The 20008-nt window shown below is 35.6% G+C and overlaps 1 protein-coding gene across 1 annotated transcript; it reads right to left on the minus strand.

The window, feature by feature from the left end:
• Positions 1-2081: 2081 nt before the first annotated feature.
• LOC131602372 (serine/threonine-protein kinase EDR1-like) lies at positions 2082-19781 on the minus strand. Its single transcript, XM_058874459.1, has 17 exons — positions 19438-19781; positions 16006-16402; positions 14640-14843; positions 14049-14237; positions 13631-13875; positions 13092-13211; positions 12839-12928; positions 11753-11848; positions 11203-11301; positions 10506-10626; positions 5019-5307; positions 4055-4178; positions 3937-3956; positions 3514-3670; positions 2731-3019; positions 2558-2630; positions 2082-2425 (listed from the first exon to the last, which is right to left on the minus strand). The coding sequence occupies exons 2-17, from the start codon at positions 16252-16254 to the stop codon at positions 2343-2345; spliced, it is 2448 nt and encodes an 815-aa protein (XP_058730442.1). The 5' UTR covers positions 16255-16402; positions 19438-19781; the 3' UTR covers positions 2082-2342.
• Between the last annotated feature and the right edge of the window lie 227 nt (positions 19782-20008).

The following is a 20008-nucleotide window of genomic DNA, read 5'->3' on the forward strand; positions in this document are numbered from 1 at the left end:
CATCTTTGGATGGTCATATGAGGAGGAATATATTGAAGCTTAAGCATGTATTTTCTGCTTCATCCCGCTTAGAGGAAATCAGGCAATCAAGTCGTTCCAAGTGTTTCTCGATTGTATTGCAGCAAATGATATACGTTACAGACCATACGACGATCATCGTCAGACGTGTCCCTTGAATGACATAGTCTTCTACTCTAGATGGTTTGCTTGTCGATCACACCTGATTTATCCACATCTGCCCGAGTGAGTCATGCATTAGTTCAGATTTCTATAGGGTATTCCAAGAGACCCCTATATGTCTGCTCCTTCTACTGTTGTCCACAGAGATGGTATATGATGTTTGATGATTTCTATAATCCCATGGTACCAAAGGAAGCACGAAGTGTGCCAGCTCCTCAGTCATGGATTAGTGCATTCGATTACATCCAATGGTATTTCAGAGTGTCACATCCTTACTTGACACCATATGCTCAAGGAGATCTACCTAGGACAATTCTTCAAGAGATATTAGAGGAGGAGCAGACTAGGACCGATCATGTTGATGTGTTACCTGCATGTCAATGCATTATGGCTATTGTGCGAGCGGAGAGAGAGAGAGAGAGAGAGAGAGAGAGAGAGAGAGAGCGAGCGGAGAGAGAGGGAGAGAGAGAGAGAGAGAGAGAGAGAGAGAGAGAGAGAGAGAGAGAGAGAGAGAGAGAGAGAGAGAGAGAGAGAGAGAGAGAGAGAGAGAGAGTTTGTGTAAGGCACCCGTATGAGAGCCACTATAGAGGTCATTCTATCTGAGGCACGAAATGTCTTGCAATATATGAGGCAAAGAAGGAACTGAGGTGTCGAATATACCCAATAGTTCACTTTTATTTATATTTTGATAATATTTGTATTTTGCTTGTAATATGTCAACAATGATATTTGTTTATGAATTTTAATTGAATTACATCGGTATACGATTTAATTGAATAACAATAATGTATACTTATGTATACTTAGTATAAATGACTTAAAGTATAAGATTTTTAAAAAAAATTGTCAAATTTATGACAAACTTATTGCCTTATTACGAAAGTATACTTCAAAATTATTTTCGAGTTGTGAAATAAACACACTACCATATCTTCAAAATTATTTTCGAGTTGTGAAATTAACTCGCTGCCATATCAAAATTTGTCCATGAGTTATTATGAAATTGCACATACGAACTCATCATTCCATCCGAGTTGTGAAATTAACTCACTGCCATATCAAATTTTGTCCATGAGTTATGAAATTGCACATACGAACTCATCATTCCATCAGTACGGAGATACATTTACAAACTAAATTTTGACAAAATAAAATAGATGACTTTAAATATGGTATATTTTAAATACTTACGAAAATATACCTCTGAATTTGAGAACATACTTTCAAATTTCAAATTTGAGAACAGTTTTAAATTTTATAAGGGTTAGTGGTGAAAAGAGCAACCCCTTTATTTATATATTCTCGAGAACTGTCTTTGAACTTGAATTTGACTAGTATCCTAGATTAAAATTTAACTACTCATTCATCTCTCGTTCAAAAAAAAAACTACTCATTCATCTCAATAAAAAAAATAAGGGTCTTGCTAATTTTTAAGGGCACGAATAGAAAGTAATAGAATATTTGGATTAAATAAAACAAAATTCTAAAATTTCAAGGGCACGAGTTAAAACTACTGATGTATAATTTTGATTGAATAAAACTATTTTTTAAAGAGTGTTGCTATTTTTACACCAAATAGCATACACCGTATATTACAACTACCAAACTACAGCATGCTTATGTATAAGCTTGTGTCAGGAAAAAATAAAATATAATCATTAAATATGATATAAGAATAAATCCGTATAAACCTACGGTGTAGTTGTCAATATTTAGTGTATGACTAGCATTTCTCTTTTTTAAATGTCGAATTGAATGTACCCACTCCAAAATAATACTTCTACATGTAATTCATTAACATGTGCCTTGTGTCTTAAAGGCACATGTTAGCATTTGCCAAAAACTAATTAAAAGAACGGAAGCAAGAAGGATTAGGTTTTTTAAGTATCTTATGTCATGAATTACTTTCAAAATTTTCAACTATCATCTAAAAATGGTCAAAGGTTGTGTAATAAGAACTGGATAAAAAGCAACCATAGCCCTTTTTTTATCCTCCTCTTTCATTGCCTAGCATAAGATATGATTTTGCAGCAAAGGAAGAGGGACGCACCAATGCATGGAGTTTAAACATGATCTGAGAGCATAAAATTTATTAGTTTACAACATCATACAATGTGATAACTCTATCCAGAGTTCACTATGTACAAAAGATAACCGCAGCTTCAGGACATTGAGTACTCGATGTCCACCAAGCGAGACAATATCTCCTCACAACTTGGTCGCTCATACGGTTCAGCCCAGCACTCTGCACATGAAAATGAAGTAACCAGTTAAACTAGATGGGATATGAATTATAATACTACTATATACTTAATATTTTCATCTTTAAAAAAAAAAAGGAGAGTCTTGAATCAAGTTATGAATAAGTTGCAGAGACCTGAAATCAGCCTGCCTAGCGGACCTTCAGGAATCTCCAATCTGGAACCCTCATTAGCAACAGTATAAACCACCTGATCAGAAAATTAAAAGTAGTTAGCATAAATTCTCATTTTGTTTCCAATATAAAATCCATAACAAAAAATTAATTCGTCACAAATCTATCTAACATACCCTCTCTGGAGGGACGCCTTCCCAAGGCCTACTCAAGTTGCAGAGCTCCCACATTATCACCCCTAAGCTAAAGATATCACATTTTTCAGTGAACGGTTCATTTCGAATTAGTTCAGGAGCCATCCATTCAGGTGTTCCAGCTGAAGAAGAATCTTTCATTGGAGAATCTATAATTATTCTAGAAAGTCCAAAATCACATATTTTCACTGTCCAATGCTTATCCACGAGGCAATTAGCACTTTTCACATCACGGTGAATAATCTTCATTCGATGAATATGCATCAAGCCCCTACTCATTACCGAGAAGTAATTTTTGTAAATGTCGACAAATGAAGTACAATCTTATCAATATCAATTATCAAAATTACACAATTCACCAGATTGACAAGTCTTGCAGAATAAACAGTTTGACAAACAGAGATACATTATGACAAGTGAGTTATAATCTGGCCCTGGATGATAATTCTTTATGATGAATTATCATTAGTGATGATAAAACAATTAAACTCAAAATGTCTGACGAGTTGTAAATTAAATTGTATTTCTCTTTGATTTAGGAAAAACCTAAGCAAATTATTATTGTCTTATTTGCTATGGTAGGATCTGTTTCGTATACCATTAGGCTGGATGAACAGAATTTACCACTATATGCATAATTGATATTTGCAGAACCAACAATATCTGACATGAAGGTTAATGGACAACGAAGTTTGAATGAATTATATTGTAAAACAATGGAGAGCTAAGAATATTCTGGAATATGTGAATAACCAGAATACTTACCTGCATATGTCACGCAGCATCTTTAGTCTTCTTCGCCAACTAAGCTTCTTTTTTTGACCGCTCACATGAATCAAGTAGAACAAAGATCCCATTTCCATATATTCGGTCACCATTGACAACCGTGGAGGTTTTGTGCATGCACCAAGAAATAAGATGACTGCATAAAATTCAATCACTTATTCACTTGTATATGATCTCAAAGAAAATATGCTACATGAGATATTCAAAAAATTTACATGACATGAGATACTCTTGGGAGGACTGTATATGCACAACAGTATCATATAATTTAAGAATTCGATAAACTGATGATACAACAATTTAGGTTGTCTTACACATATTTTCAAACTAAAAAAACAATGTGCAATAACAATTGGTGAAAAGCCATACAACTATATAAGTAAACAAGAGGTAAGACAGTACCATTAGGATGTCTGAGTCGGCTGGAGGAGAATAAAAGACAAAAAGAAGAAACCGGAGTCAGTAACTGTTTGATGCAACATTAAAATTAATGACAATCAATAAATCATCACAAAAATACCTGAGAATGGATATCTCATTGCAGAAATCTTCCATGTTTTCAGCAGTTAAATCTTGCTCAAGGAAAACTTTGATTGCAACATCTGTGCCATTCCATATGCCACGGAAAACTTCTCCAAAGAACCCTGGAAAAGTATAGAGAGCAATGAAGTTCCATAAATCATATGAACCTAGTTTTCTTCAGGGAAATGTAAATCATGAAAAGAATTTTGAACAATCAGTTGAATCATCATACTGAGTTGGTAAAAAAATAAAATTAACTTTTTTGGTACCGCAGCAAAAATAACTAACAGCTGCTAACACAGCTGACAGCTTAAATAAAAAAAAGGTACAGTAGCTAACTTTCCAATTTTATTTATTTAACAATTACTGATACTTTAATTTTGATATCGTTATAAATTTCAAAAACTCAACTTTTTCCTTAAGTATGTTCGATTAGATTTTGTGTTCCTCAATTATTAACTCTTAGTTGGAGTTCTTTACTAATTTAGTAATTACTTAATTTCTTTCCACCTTCTCATCCCATGCATTCATTCCATGGCTAAAACTACAGTGCCTTCTTTCCTCTTCCCTGATTCTTTCTTTAAAGGAGATCCACAGTCATAGACAACCCTAAGCCATGAAAATATTGAAACCAGAAAAAAGACAGAAAATGAATCATGCAATTTTATTTTTACTTTTTTTCATGCGAGAGAAGTATAATTTAGTACTAAAGGTTTTTTCTTGGATTTTCAAACTCAAACAATGGAAACCCTGGGGTAAAATTCAGATCTGAACCAGATCTACCAGGGTCTTTCACAATCAGGCACAAATAAGTAGAAATTTAATCTCAGAAATAATAAGAGTCCTGTGAATTCACAATCATTTTAGAAAATCAATCATGCGTAGATCATATGAATGATACTGAGCCGCGCTGTGAAAATCATATGATTTAAATAACTTTGAGGGAAAATCTGAAAACGTACCGATCCCAACTCGAGTTCCAACAGTCAATTCTGAGAAATCAATGTTCCACTCTTCATATGGTAATAGAGGTTTATTATTCGACATTGATGATTCAAGGATTTTATTCCAAGTTGACTCCAGTTCATCATTCAATTCATATCGCGGTGGCCTGCTTGTCTCGGAAGTTTGATCTCGATAATCATGTGGTGAAGAGGGTAATGACATTGCCTTCTGAGAATTTGCATTGTCACGATGCAGCGGAAATAAGGGGGATGTTCCATGATGACCAGCATGACAGAAATTTGACAGCTGTGATAATGCAGTACAGGAGTCACGTGCGTCAAGCATCATGTTTAAAAACACAAACCAATCCGAATATTTTTTATACACTAACTAAAGAAACAACATTGAAACAACAAGCAAAGCATTTTTCGACTATTCATAGTAGTCTACATGGATTAAACAACATCATAATGTCTTAGCATGAATAATGTTCTAGTGACATGTGATTAATTCCAAATACTTAATGGATTTGACCTATATTTTTCTTGGTCTCCTGTATCTAATTCTAATCAATATTACTCAACAGTATTTGTGAAAAACTGACTACTACTTCTCTACTGCAGTTATAAAAATTTTGGACACTTCTTCTACTATACTTTCACTGGTGGAGATCTTACTTTAAAACTGCACTTTTTTTTCTTTCTTGTTAAAAATGAGAATACAATCAAGTCTTTATATAGACCCAAGAGACTTCTTCTATACTAGGAAATTTAAAGAAAATTAATACTATTAATAGGCCACTATCTCTTGGTCTTTCAACTACAAGAGACTCTTTGTTTTTCCACTAACTTATTAATAAAAATCCACTTAACATAACATTAAAGTTTATTCAACAAAACTCCCCTGTAAACTTAAATGTTTCTTCTATCCATCATGCCTATCATTTTCTTGCCTCAGTCGAAAATTTCTTTCGATAATGGTTTTGTGAAAATATCTACTGCTTGATCCTTGTTTGCTACATGCCTCAATTCGACACTTCCTTCCTTCACATGTTCTCAAATGAAGTGGAAGCGAACGTCGATGTGTTTACTCCTTTCAGGATTCACTGGATTCTTTGCTAACTCAATTGCTGATTTGTTGTCCACTTGTATTATTGTTGCACCTTCCTATTTTAGCTCCATTTTGCTCAACAATCTTTTGAGCCATATTGCATGACAAACGCACCAAGATGCTGCTATGTATTCAGCTTCACATGTCGAGAGTGTTACAATCGGCTGTTTCTTTGAAATCCATGTAAAAGCGGTATTTCCCATAAAGAACACATATCTTGACGTACTCTTTCGATCATCTATATCACCGCACCAATCACTGTCGGAATAACCATTCAACTAGTAATCTTCTGCTCTTGAATAAAACATTCCAAGTGACACAGTTCCTTGGATGTATCGAAGGATTCTTTTCAATGTCTTCCAATGTGTATAGACTGGTTCCTCCATGAAACGACTTACAATTCCGACACTAAGCGAAAGATCTGGCCTTGTACATGTGAGATATCGAAGACTTCCTACCAAACTTCGATATTTGCTTGCTTCGATGCGTTCTCCTCCATCAAATTTCGACAACTTTGCACCTGGTTCCATTAGCGTCGAAATCAGATTACAGTTTTCCATCTTATATTTTTCAAGATTTCTTTTGCATATTTCTCCTGAGAAATGAAAATTCCAGTTTCTTCTTGTCGAACCTCCAAACCAAGAAAGAATCTCATCAGACCTAAGTCTATCATCTCGAATTCACGTGTCATTGTGCCCTTGAATTCTTCTATCACCTGACTATTGTTACTTAAGAAAATTAGATCATCAACATAGAGTGCAACAAGTAACATATTACCTCCATTCTTCTTTACTTACAGAGCATGTTCGTAAGGACATTGCCTGAAACTATTCATTTTGAAGTATGTGTCGATGCGTGTATTCCATGCTCGCGGTGCTTGCTTCAACCCATAAAGCGCCTTTTTCAACTTTAGCACTTTTTCTTCTTTTCCAACTTTCATGTATTCGGGTGGTTGTTCGATGTAAACTTCTTCGAGCACACCATTTAGAAATGTTGTCTTGACATCCATTTGAAATATCGGCCATTTGAATTGAGCAGCTTGTGAGATAAGTAATCGAATTGTCTCCATTCTTGCAACAGGAGCAAATACTTTGTCATAATCAATTCCAGCTTTCTGTTTGTATCCCTTCGCAACAAGCCGTGCTTTATACCGTTCTATTTCGCCTTGAGCATTCATCTTTTTCTTGAATACCCTCTTCACACCAATGGGTTGACTTCCTTTTGGTAATTATGCTAGTTCCCATGTGTTGTTACGTTCAATGGCTTTAATCTCTTCGTTCATGGCAGTTTTCCATTTTTCATCTCGCATCGCGTCTTCTAAGCTAATGTTTTCAGTATCTGCCAAAAGACATACAAGATGCACCTCTTCTGTTGTATCATACAAATCCTGCAGACTTCGCATTCTGGGTTGTACAGGTTCATCTTCATTGTCAGAATCTTCAAGGACAGCTGAAGTGCTTGTCGGTACAGCGACTGATGTTTCTCCAACTTCGACGATAACTTCTGTCGAATTGTTCCAGTCCCACTTGCTCATTTCGTTTACTCGAACGTCTCTACTCACTATCACCTTCTTGCTTATGAGATCAAACAGCCTATACCCTTTTGTCTTCTCATCGTACCCAATGAATATGTACTTCTGACTTTTGTCTTCAAGCTTTGTTGTTCGTTGATTCGGTACGTGTGCATAAGCCACACTACCAAATACTTTGAAATGAGAAACTATTGGCTTCTGTCCGCTCCATGCTTCTTGTGGTGTTTGATCTTCTAACTTCGAATGTGAACATCGATTTTGAACATAAATGGCACATTGTACAGCTTCTGCCCAAAATTCCTTCGACGTGTTCTTGCTCTTAAGTTGATCGAACCATGTCAAGAACTGTTCGATTCTTTCTTTCAGCCACACTGTTTTGTTGAGGTGAATATAGTGCAGTTAGAAATCTCCTTATGCCCTACTCTTCACAATACTTCATAAAGGCTGTCGAAGTATACTCACCACCTCTGTCAGATCAAACGGCTTTGATATGTCTGTCAGTTGCCTTCTCCACCATTACTTTGAACTTTTTGAACACCTCGAATGCTTCACATTTTTCTTTCAAGAAATAAACTCAGGTCTTTCGTGAGAAATCATTGATAAAGGAAATGAAATATCTTTTGCCACTGAAAGATTCCGGAGTGATTGGCCCACATATGTCGGTATGAATCAGTTCGAGAATATGTTTAGCTTGATATTCTGCCTTCTTTTGAAATGAGGTTCTTGTTTGTTTGCTAAGCACACATTCTTCACAAAACTTTCCTTCATAGTCCATGTCTGGTAGCCCGTGCACCATGTTCCTCTTTGCTAACCTTCTAAGACCAGCATGATGTAGATGACCAAAACGTAGATGCCACAGCGACGCTTTGTCTTCGACATTGACTTGCAAATATTTTCCTCGAACGCTTCTCAAGTTCAGTTTGTACATTCGATTTTTCTCCTTTTCGACTTGAGAAATCAGATGCCCTAGCTTGTCCTTCAAGTGTAATATCCGATCTTTCATGAATATCAAATAACCCTTTTCCGTGAGTTGCCTCAAACTCAAAATATTTGTCTTAAGATCCGGTACATACACATCTTGGATTGACCCAGTCAAGTCATCCTTCTGCAAGTAACAAATCGTACATTTGCCTTCGACTTTCACTTTCGATGCATCTCCGGAAGACACATGACCACCATCTTCAATCTTTTGCATTTCTTTAAACAGGTGTTTGTGACCATACATATGGTTGCTTGCCCCTGAGTCAAGGTACCACATATTACCATTATTTGTGTATACTTCTTTTTGAGTCATCAGCAGAAAGCCTTCATTCGCTTCGGCTTCCAAAGCTAGATTGGTTGTTTCTTCTACCTTCTTTTCGACTCGACAATCTTTTGCAAGATGTCCCATTTTATCACAGTTATAGCATTTGTAGGAGTTGCAATCCTTCGCATCATGACCATGTTTGTTACACTTGTAACATTCGATGTTGGAGTAGTTCGACTGATCACCTCTTTGACCACGTCCTCTGCCACGCCAATTTTGCTGGCTTGACTGTCCTCTCTCGAAGTTGGTGCCTCGACCACTTCGACCATTGTCACGACCTCCACGGCCATGTCCTCTTCCTCGAAAGTTTTGAGAAAAGAGTGTCTTTTCGTCTTTGGTGGACTCCTTGATCTGAACTACTTCGTCGTTTGTCTCCTCCTTCTTTTTGATCTTACGTTGTTCGTGTGCCTCGAGAGAACCAGCCAGCTCTTCGACTGTGAGCGTTGCAAGGTCCTTCGACTCTTCTATCGCGCACACAACATTCTCAAAGTTATCAATTAAAGATCTCAGAATCTTTTCGACAATACGAGCATCAGTCATCGTTTCTCCATTTCGATTGATTTTATTCACCAATGTTTGCAAACGCGTGATGTATTCTGATACAGTTTCTGACTCCTTCATTTTCATTCTCTCCAATTTTCCTCGAAGAGTTTGAAGACAAACTTGCTTGACTCGGTCAGCTCCTTTGTATACTTTTTCTAACGTGTCTCATGCTTGTTTCGAAGTCGTTGCACCTGCAATCTTTTCAAAGGCTGAATCATCAACAGCTCGGAACAAGATGTACAGCGCCGTTTTATCCTTCGAACACGTCTCTTTCAACGCCTTGGTTTGAGCCGCCGTATTCCCCGTGGTGTTATCTGGTTCTGTGAAACTAGTTTCGACCGTCTCCCACGAATCTAGAGATCCCAGAAGAGCTTTCATTTGGATACTCCAGTTTTCGTCGCCTTCGTTAATCGTGGTAGCGGCATTTGACTCATCGTATTCGTCATTAGCTCTTATGCCAATTTGTGAAAAACTGGCTATTACTTCTCTACTGCAGTTATAACAATTTTGGACACTTTTTCTACTATACTTCCACTGGTGGAGATCTTACTTTAAAACTGCACTTTTTTTTCTTGTTAAAAATGAGAATACAATCAAGTCTTTATATAGACCCAAGAGACTTCTTCTATACTAGGAAATTTAAAACAAATTAATACTATTAATAGGCCACTATCTCTTAGTCTTTCAACTACAAGAGACTCTTTATTTTTCCACTAACTTATTAATAAAAACCCACTTAACATAACATTAAAGTTTATTCAACAGTATTTCTATTCCCAATTATTACAGTTATATTGTGGTCATCAACAAATTAAATAGTTTTTATGCTCTCTTTTTAATAAGAAAAAGATCAGACTTATTATGAAGTTCAATTGCATATTGCTATCTTATAGATTGAGTGATGCAACCACGGCTGTGAAGCATAAGAGATGACTGAAGATGCCATAGCTAGATAAAGGCAGTTTAAATGTAACATACTAAATTGTTACCAGAACAATGCATACTAACACATACATTTTTCTGAAGCTCTGCACTGTTAATTCTATCATTGGGAGAATGAGGCAAGGAACCATCATCCCCTTGTTCCCTTAGATGACGGTTTTGCTTTAGTTTTTCATTCATTGCTCGCACAGCCCTACAGAGATTAGATCCTGAGTTATCACAGTTATAAAACAACTTATAATACATTACATTACAACTTATAAAACAACTTAGATCCCCTTGTTCCCTTACAATACATTACACACTGAATTAAAATAACAGATGGTCATGCACCATGAAAATAGGAAGTGGGGGATCATCACTTCGCTTGACCAAGGTACTAGCATAATTAACACATTCCTTGTACTGGTAATTGGTAATTTAGCACAAAGCAGGAACCATTTATGATAACCAAGCCTCTGACAATATATCAAATTAGTGATTTACATTATAACACAAGCAAGGGTTAATTTTTCCAACAATCCTCACCTGAAACTTTCATAAATTGGAATAAAAGAAGTATTTAAGGAAAGAAAAAGAGCACATGGGACATGAATAAGGAATCTTCCAAAAACAGATGGAAATTAAAAAGCAGTTAATTAATTCCCATTCATATCAGATTACAGAAACCCTTCAAAAATTGCATAGCAGCCAATTTAACATTGAACAGCATCAAGGACAGCAAATTTAGTGTACAGAAATGCAGAAGCATAATTGAGCAACAGCCAACCTTACAATATCATCACCAATCTCTGGTGTAATACTGATGCTTCTTCGTCGTATTCTACGAGCTTCTGATGAGGATGCACCATCTGACTTATAGCTGGATCTGAAAAAAAAGAGACTGGTGTATTTGAAAATATGAAGAAGAAAATACTCATGCATATATGTATATAAAAACAAGATATAATGACCATCAGAAACTTAAGTCCACACCACCACATTAATAAGGACAAAAGGAAATAATCTCTAAGTTTCTAGTCCACTGCAATACCTAGAGTGATAATAATTTAACATTGTTAGGCTTTGCCAGTTTTAGGCCGAAATTTTAAAAAATAAATATTGAACTAACCAAAATCACTTTTTTTATCCGAATTGGAACTACTTATTAGAGATTTCTACAACAAAACTTGGATAGAAAAAAAAAATGAGGTGATAACAAACAACTGGTTTTCCTTCTGCAATAAGAACCCAGAAAAGAAAAATTACAAGCGAAAAATAAAAGCTAATGGCCAATCACAGGGTACGAGCAAATATTAAGGAATCATAAAAGCATAAACCTTGATGTAGCCTGGTCGTCAGCAAAATCTCTAAATGCAGTCTTGTCACGGCCAAGCTTAGACTGCCCACGAGCTTGAAATAATGGATGTTCAGGACTGCAAATTTAGAAAGAAAAAAATGAAGCACAAAAGCAGACTGAGCACAAAGTATTAATATTCTAAGGTATTTTAGTAAGTTGGATTAGTAGATCACTGTGATACTGATGCCACTGATTCACAAATCAGAAACACACAATTGGCAATCTATTGGTGACAGGTTCCCACTCTAAATTTCTTTTGAAAACTAAAGATAACCCCTCTCTATTATCTCACACTCTCTAACTAAGGGAGGCTGCCAATTACCTATAATCAATATGCAATGAGGATGTGCATCACTTATTAAGCAACAGAGAAGGCAATTTTTACTAGTGGAAACCATACTGAAAAGGAAGTACAAGCAAGCACATATATAGAAGATATACAGCCGCATGAACTTGTAAGTGCATACTACATTGGAAGATTCAATACTTCAAACCAGGAATAATTTGTAGCAGAGTATGGTTTTATTTAACCCACCCATTAGATAACCAGAGATTATATTGTTAACCAGAAAAGCTGAATTTCGGATAAATTTGAGTAGAAAAATTGAAAAGAATATATTTAAGACAATATGATAATTTATCTACAAAGTCCATCTAATTCAAATAATTAGTATGATTCTACTAGTCAGCAGATTATACAGACCTCTAATATCACGCACAAGCTTCAGAAAATAAGACAAGCAAGGTAAGTAAGAATATCCCTAATAAAATTAGCACCTCTGCTCTAGGAATAAAATCTAAATCAGCTTTATTTATTTAAACTAAAAATATAACTGGTTTCACAGAACTATGATTGTAATAGCATTATTTTTTAAAACTGGTTTGCTCCTTCATGAAATAGGGCCAGGTTAAATAAAATGCTTTGACAAATTATAATCAAGATAAGTTTTAAAGTGCCGTGATCTATAAAGTAACAATAGCCAGGATCATGAGCAACACCAAAAAAATTGTTTTGAACCTAAAATGCATACATATATCAATCCACAAACCACAAATCAGGAATAACCTTGAACTAGCAGTCCTCTGTTCAGCAATGACCTTTCTTCGACTGCGCCGACCAAATGAAGTTGCAATGTTGGGTTCACTATGAGACAAACTGAGAAAATTGACAAAATCATTTAACACAAAACAGTTGTTATTCTACTTCTTTAAGAAATCTAGTCAAATAAGGCTCACAAATGATAGAAAATAACCTAATCATAATGAAAAATAACACGACAAAAAAACCAAAGCATGAGATCCAGCAAGGGAAATATTACCTTAATTTCCCTTCCAGATTGGAATTTGATCGTAACATCATGCTTCGCAAGCTAGGACCAGATACATTTAAAGATGTTTCAAATCTTCTATGGAATTGGAGATGTTCGTCTTTTTCAGCACTGTAAGGAAGACCAATAAAATCAACATGAGCCGATTAACAACTCTTTTAATGGACAAAACAGATGGTTTAAAGTTCATTTGGCCAATGCGTAGTTGGAAGTTTCAATTCAAAATGCAAATGCAAAATGCTTAATTACTATCCTAGCGAAATTCGGTTTTGATATTATGTTAAATGGGCTTGAATCTAACTCCTATAAGCTAACTCAAAGTATGAGAGTGCCCAAACACATAAGCACTGCATACGGCTTGGAAATCCTGGTAACATGGGACACAAATGCAGCATCATATATAAGTACTGGTTGTTAAATTGGTGAAATGCAAATTAGTGGACGGTAAAATTTTGAGAAACAAAAAAGGTACAAAAATATAATTAAGCCAAAGCAAAAAAATAACAGTTTCCAAACTCTCAGGATCTTACCTCTCTGAAACTCCATATAAAGGACTGTTTGGTTCTAATGGTGAATCACATGAATCATTTTCTGCTGAATCACTCTCTCCCGCTGCAGAAATGTGTGTCATAAGAATTGACTTGATTGATCGTGGTAACAGTTGGCCAGGAAAGCGCATTAGATCAACCAGCAGTTCCACAGAATTTAACACAACTATCACAGACATATGCTTGTAAGAGTCTACACAATCAGCAGCCCCCTCATTTGGAAAACCCTGATGAAGAGAAACAGGTATCCTTCAAAATTAGATATGATAGTAAAAAACATTGAATATTTATCATTAGTTCTTTTGCTAAATATATCATCCTTAGACTGAAAACATTGGTAAACAACAGTAAGTCAGGGTGTAATTGCAGTTTATAACAACAAAAATAAACTAGAGCTTACCATCATAAGCCTACTTTCAAGACCTACAGTATCTGCTAATACTTTAAATAAGATAGCTCGAGGACGGCATGAACCATGCTTTATTTGCCCCAGCATCTGGACACCGCGACTTTCAAACATGTGAGAGGATTCTTCAAGTGCAGCTTTTGCTGGACTTTCTACATTTGCCCGCTTATAGAAATCAGAAACCTGTGCAAGAATCAAGATCGAAGTAAATGCTAAGCACCTTTTTAGTTTTTACTAAGTTTAAAATATCAAATAAATATCAAATAAAGGAAATAAAAAGAAAGCTACTCTAGATAATTGACGTTAAAGCCTACCAACAAACTTGTGATTGATAATTAAGGTGGAATAACTTAATTGAAATAAGTTGCTGCTGCTGACTAAAATCAAAAGGTAGAAACTATGAATAGCAAGTCTCTTAAAATTTACAATGCGACTATTTTGGAAAATAATTTGACATTTTAAAGTGCTTTTTTGAACAAGGAAAAAAATCGTATCGAATGACAATAATGGAACATTAATGATATACGAGAAAATCTTAACACAGTAAACAAGAGCTACAAAACAAGATACAATAAAAGTACATACTAATCCAGCTATCTTCTTAATTATTGCAGCTGGATTTGTGCTCAATCCCTTGACCAATGTGACAATTAGTTGCTTCAGCATAGATAACTTTCTATCTTTCTTTGCATCCACAACAATGACATCAGCCTTAAACCCCTCTCCACCCAAAGCTTGAAGATCCTCCAGAGTAGGAATACTATCAAAAAGTTTCTTGAGCCTTTTCTCCTGCAAATCATCAGATTAGTTAATGACAATGAAAATTGTTGAGGAAAACATCTTGGTTACACATCAAAAAGGATAACACATATGAACTCAAGGAATAATACATGCCATAAATAAGCAGAATGTTGCCCTTTATAACTATATTATAAAGTAAATAGCTAGTATAACCAAGTAACCATAATTACTTAACAGGAAACTAAATTTAAAAGAGGAAAATTACTCGAGGAATTCCAGAATGTGCTGAATTTATCTTTTCTTGCAAACCTAAATGAACCCTTCTTTAACAACCAATGATATTGATACCTCTTGTGATAGTGTATGATACCATAATAACTAACTGTTGGAATTTCCGCCTTAATTGAGGCCCACCCCTAGCCGCCTTAATTGCGGCATTTGGCTTGCCTTCATTGCATCCCCAACACCTTCATTGCGTTGGGTTTGAAGGGATGAATTTAGTCTCACATTGCTTAGAGATATGATCTATGTTGTGTTTATAAGTGGGGGCAATCCTCACCTTACAAGCCGGTTTTGTAGGGATGAGTTAGGCCTAGCCCAAATTGTAAGACTAACTTTTTGCACAGGCTAAATACAAGTTTGTAACAAGTAAAGTAAAACATGTGCTTTCACAAGTTCATTGCTACTAGCTCCACTAACTGTGCCAAGCACCACCCACGTGGATGCCACACTACTCTTACCAGCTACAAAAAATCCCCATGGTTTTTCCTACAACTTATATAACTGACTACTTGAGCTCAAGGCAGTATTTTGTAAACTTTGAATAACTCTGAAGTTTCATAAAAAAAGCCGCTTCACTTATGGGTCTCCTTTCAAATTTTTATTAAAAAAAACTATTATCAAGAAAGAATAATATGTGAAGATAAATCAAAGAAAAAAATCTCAAAAATGATATGAGTAAATGAACATTTATATGTCATTTTCTGTTTTCCTTCCGGAGAGTTCCAACTCAATTAATTATTCTCAAGTCTTGACTAATTAAAGAAACTTTGTTTTCCTGTAAACTCTTTCCTAAATCATACCAAACCAATCAATATCTCCAATTCATAACATGGCATGATCAACCAAAATACTCCAAGCTCGTGCATTCATACCAAGCGCAATTACATATCCTGACTAGTAAAGTAATAAATTATGAATCAATCCTCACCGGAACAACGGAGTAAAAACCATTTGGTATTGGTTCAGATAGCATTCCAGTGTGCCAGAGAACTTGTGATGCCCTCTGAGGTGACATAAAATCTTGGTTAGAATATCTAGGTGATTCTTTATTACTTAAGGTCTCATCTTGAGGTCCCAAAGAAACAGATCCAAATTTTCCAACGAAATCTGAAGGCCAGTGTGACACATTGGATTGCCTTTGCTCTGACGGCCGTGCATCTTCTCGTGTCCCCTCCATGTTCTTATAAATTTCAAATTTAAGACCATTTCTCTACACTTCTTGATCCATTAGAGATGTATCAAAGTAAAAGGTAGTTCTGAAACCACAAATCATTGAAACATGTACTTAAGCAGCTCTAACTACTTCAAGCTGGAGATCCCATAACCTGCAGGAACCAAATTCAAGGTATGGTATAAATGATTGCATATAACATTAAACTGAAGCATTTACGGACGATAGTCAATAAAGCTACAGTGCCCAAATAAATGTAGTAAATTTGGTTTAAAATACCTAGCTACTCATGAACAAAAAACCTCTCCAGATTAAGCCGCTACAAGTTACAACTGACCCTAATGTGTCAGTCCCTATTATTATTATAGACACAATAGCATGAGAAAATTTGAGAACAAAGATTATGAACTAAGACGAACTTAAAAGACATAATAAAATTCAGGACGACCATACTCCAAATTGTGAATAAAAATAAGTAAACATTAAAAAACATGTGGAGTAAATCTTTCCACAAGTTCGGCATTCCCAATGTATCCTTTCATGAGATGCTACAATGAAACATGAGATTTTGAACCACTAATCTACCCTAATCTGAAAAGGACATAGAATCCACAAAGCTAAAAGTTGACTATTGGGAAGAAATTATCTTCAATATTGGGCGGTGATAGATTTGTACAGTGATTATAGTAAAATAGTATGGTCATTCTTGTAAATGCCAAAAATGTAATATTCACATCCTTCACGCATAATGCGCTGGATGCAACCTTTCTTTTCCATTTATGCCTTGTGTACAGTTGTATTGTAACTCCAAAGACCCATGCATTATTATAAGTTTGTCACATTTTTTTATTTCTTGTTGATTTTTTTTAAAAGGGCAGCATTTTAAATTTACTATCTCATACTTACTATAATTTTCCAAAAAGCCAAAGAAAACTGAAATTCAGTAATCTCTCTCTTCATGTTCAACCAAACAGGTTTTGTGAGCGGAACTGGTAATTTGAGTGGGAATGATCCACTAAAGGAATAGTAGGATCCCTTTATCTTAAGATTAAACACCCAGGGATAAACATAGAATACAATCATGATTACCACTCAGATTCATGACTCATCACAACTACTTGCAATGTCTCTCCCCACACATCCAAAGCTAACATGAGGCACAAAACTAATGTCTCCAAAAGCTCATATATTTACATTAATCTCTTTTATTGATATATCAAAGTTTATCTCTCATACTCTTTTCTTTCTTATTTAATCTTCGCTCATAAGTTTATACATTGAACGACTTTCCCTACTTATTAGTAAAGTTGTCAATATCAAGATCTTGCATAAATTTGGGAGGGGTAGTAAGATCGTAACCAAGATTGGAAGATCATATCCAATTATTTTTATAAGATCATAATCAAGATCAGAAGATCCTATCCAATTATTTTTGTAAGAACGAGATGAGATAGGCAAGTGTCTTTTGGGGGGAGGGTTTCATATTCTATTTTTTAGACATGTATAATTGAGTTTTTATACTTTATTAACCATTTACCATACTAAACATATGTTAGAGATTAGGAACATATTTAGCCAATTACTTGGTTTATAAGCCCAAACCCGTTGTTTAAAATAATTCCTAGAACTTATATGTTTATTCTCTAAACCCTAAATAAAAATTTCATCTTTCCAAAAGGCGTATCTTCACCGCCGCCGAACCGTAACGGTTGCGCCTCTACACAGTGTTATCAAATTGTGGCGCCATTGCCGCTATTGCGGATGTACATGGCAGTTTTTGGGCTCGCCACAATGGTAAATATTGGCCGCCATTGCGGGTTTTTCCGCCATAATTCGCAATAACGGCGCTGCAAAGCCGCCGGTATTGCGGGATTTTGGCTCTCCGCCATGAACCCCGCTATCCGCCATCGACAATACTGCCTCTACATCTTGTCATCCTCATCCTTCATTTCTTTCCTAATTCTTCTTACTTCTTTCTTCTAGGCTTGTAAAGGTGGTGACCAAAAAACGGGCGATCATGGTCAGAACTGGCCAGTTTCACACCGAATCAATGATTTTTCACAAATTGGTTACGATTTTGCATCTATCTTGTTACAATACATCAATTTTACAACTAGATCGTTGGGGTGAGTGAGGTCGCCGAATTATAAGATTTTAAGATCTAGATCTTGACAACCATGCTTACTAGAGTGTTGTTAAATAGCCGTTATAGCGGCACTATACCAGATGGAAAATAATTGAGTATCATTAAATAGCCGTCATAGCGGCACTATACCAGATGGAACATAACTGAGCGTCGTTAAATAGCCGTTATAACGGCACTATACCAGATGGAACATAACGGAGCGTCATTAAATAGCCGTTATAGCGGCACTATACTATAGCAGAATTAGAAAACTGCTATTCTTTCGCGATACGCTACTTAGTATAAAATATCGTCAATTAGCCACTACAGTGTCACTATAGCACTATTGCCGTTATAACGGCACTATACCAGATGGAACATAACTGAGCGTCATTAAATAGCCGTTATAGCTGCACTATACTATAGCAGAATTAGAAAACTGCTATTCTTTCGCGATACGCTACTTAGTATAAAATATCGTCAAATAGCCACTACAGTGTCACTATTGCAACAATCCACTATATCCCGCGCTATCTGCAATAAACAACACCGAACAGAGAGTTCTATTGGAGTTATTGTAACTAACAGTTAGATTAGTTACAGTCTGTTACAAACAGAGACAGCTCTAACTAACTATAAATATTCAATACTGTATCCACATTATTGTTATTCATCTTTTCTCATCAGATTCACAATTCTCTCTCTTCTATCTGTTACACTTCCCTAAAAACAGTTGAATTCTAATTCTAATACTAAATTCCAATACTACACAAAGCTTCAAGTCTACTCTCTTCACTCAACAGTCAACATTAAATATATTTTTACACGATTTCCACACGATCAGATTCCAAAACCTATACATACACATGAAAATCTATACATACACATGAAAACCTATTTATACAAGCAAACGAAAAGCAAAATGCATCAATGAGAGAGGTTATTAAAGTTGGAGCGTTATAGAAAAATAACGGAATTGAAACTGGCGCCATAAAAGAGCAAAATCGACGAATGTGTTGACGAGAGAGTGCGAAAGAGAGAAAAGAGAATGATAATAATGATACCGTAGAAGAAGATCGAAGCGTTTGAAGGCAACAATGGTGATATTGAAGTGAAAGAGAATTTGAATCTGAATGAATCCGTCGGAGAGAGATGTGATAGTTTTGGGTTTAGGAGGAAGGTATGGAGAAAGCGATGGGGGTTAGAGAGAGTGAGTGAGAGAGAGAGTTGTGAGAGTAGTTATTAAAACTTAAAAAGAGGTGAAAGATGAGGTGGTGAGTCACGTGGTCAGAGGGATCTCTCCGACAGCCAGCTAGATACAGAGTTAGCCTTCCTTTCTTTCCTCCGCGTGACTCACTTAAATCAAAACACTCTTCCCTCTATTCTTCTTTCTTTCCCTTTATTCTTTTTCTCATGTTTCTTCATTCATTCATTTTTTTAAAGAATCTTAGTACACCAACTTATAATTAACAATTATTAAATTGCAACTAATAATGAACTAAAATCACATCAAATGGGTACACCACCTTGAGTTCAATAAAGTGGATTGAGATTAATTTTATAATGCAAAATATCGGCTTTGGCTAATCTGCATAAGGATTTTACTTATGCATCATGTATAAGCCTATATAAGAC

This window comes from Vicia villosa, linkage group LG5, assembly GCF_029867415.1.
Source record: "Vicia villosa cultivar HV-30 ecotype Madison, WI linkage group LG5, Vvil1.0, whole genome shotgun sequence".
NCBI lineage: Eukaryota > Viridiplantae > Streptophyta > Magnoliopsida > Fabales > Fabaceae > Vicia > Vicia villosa.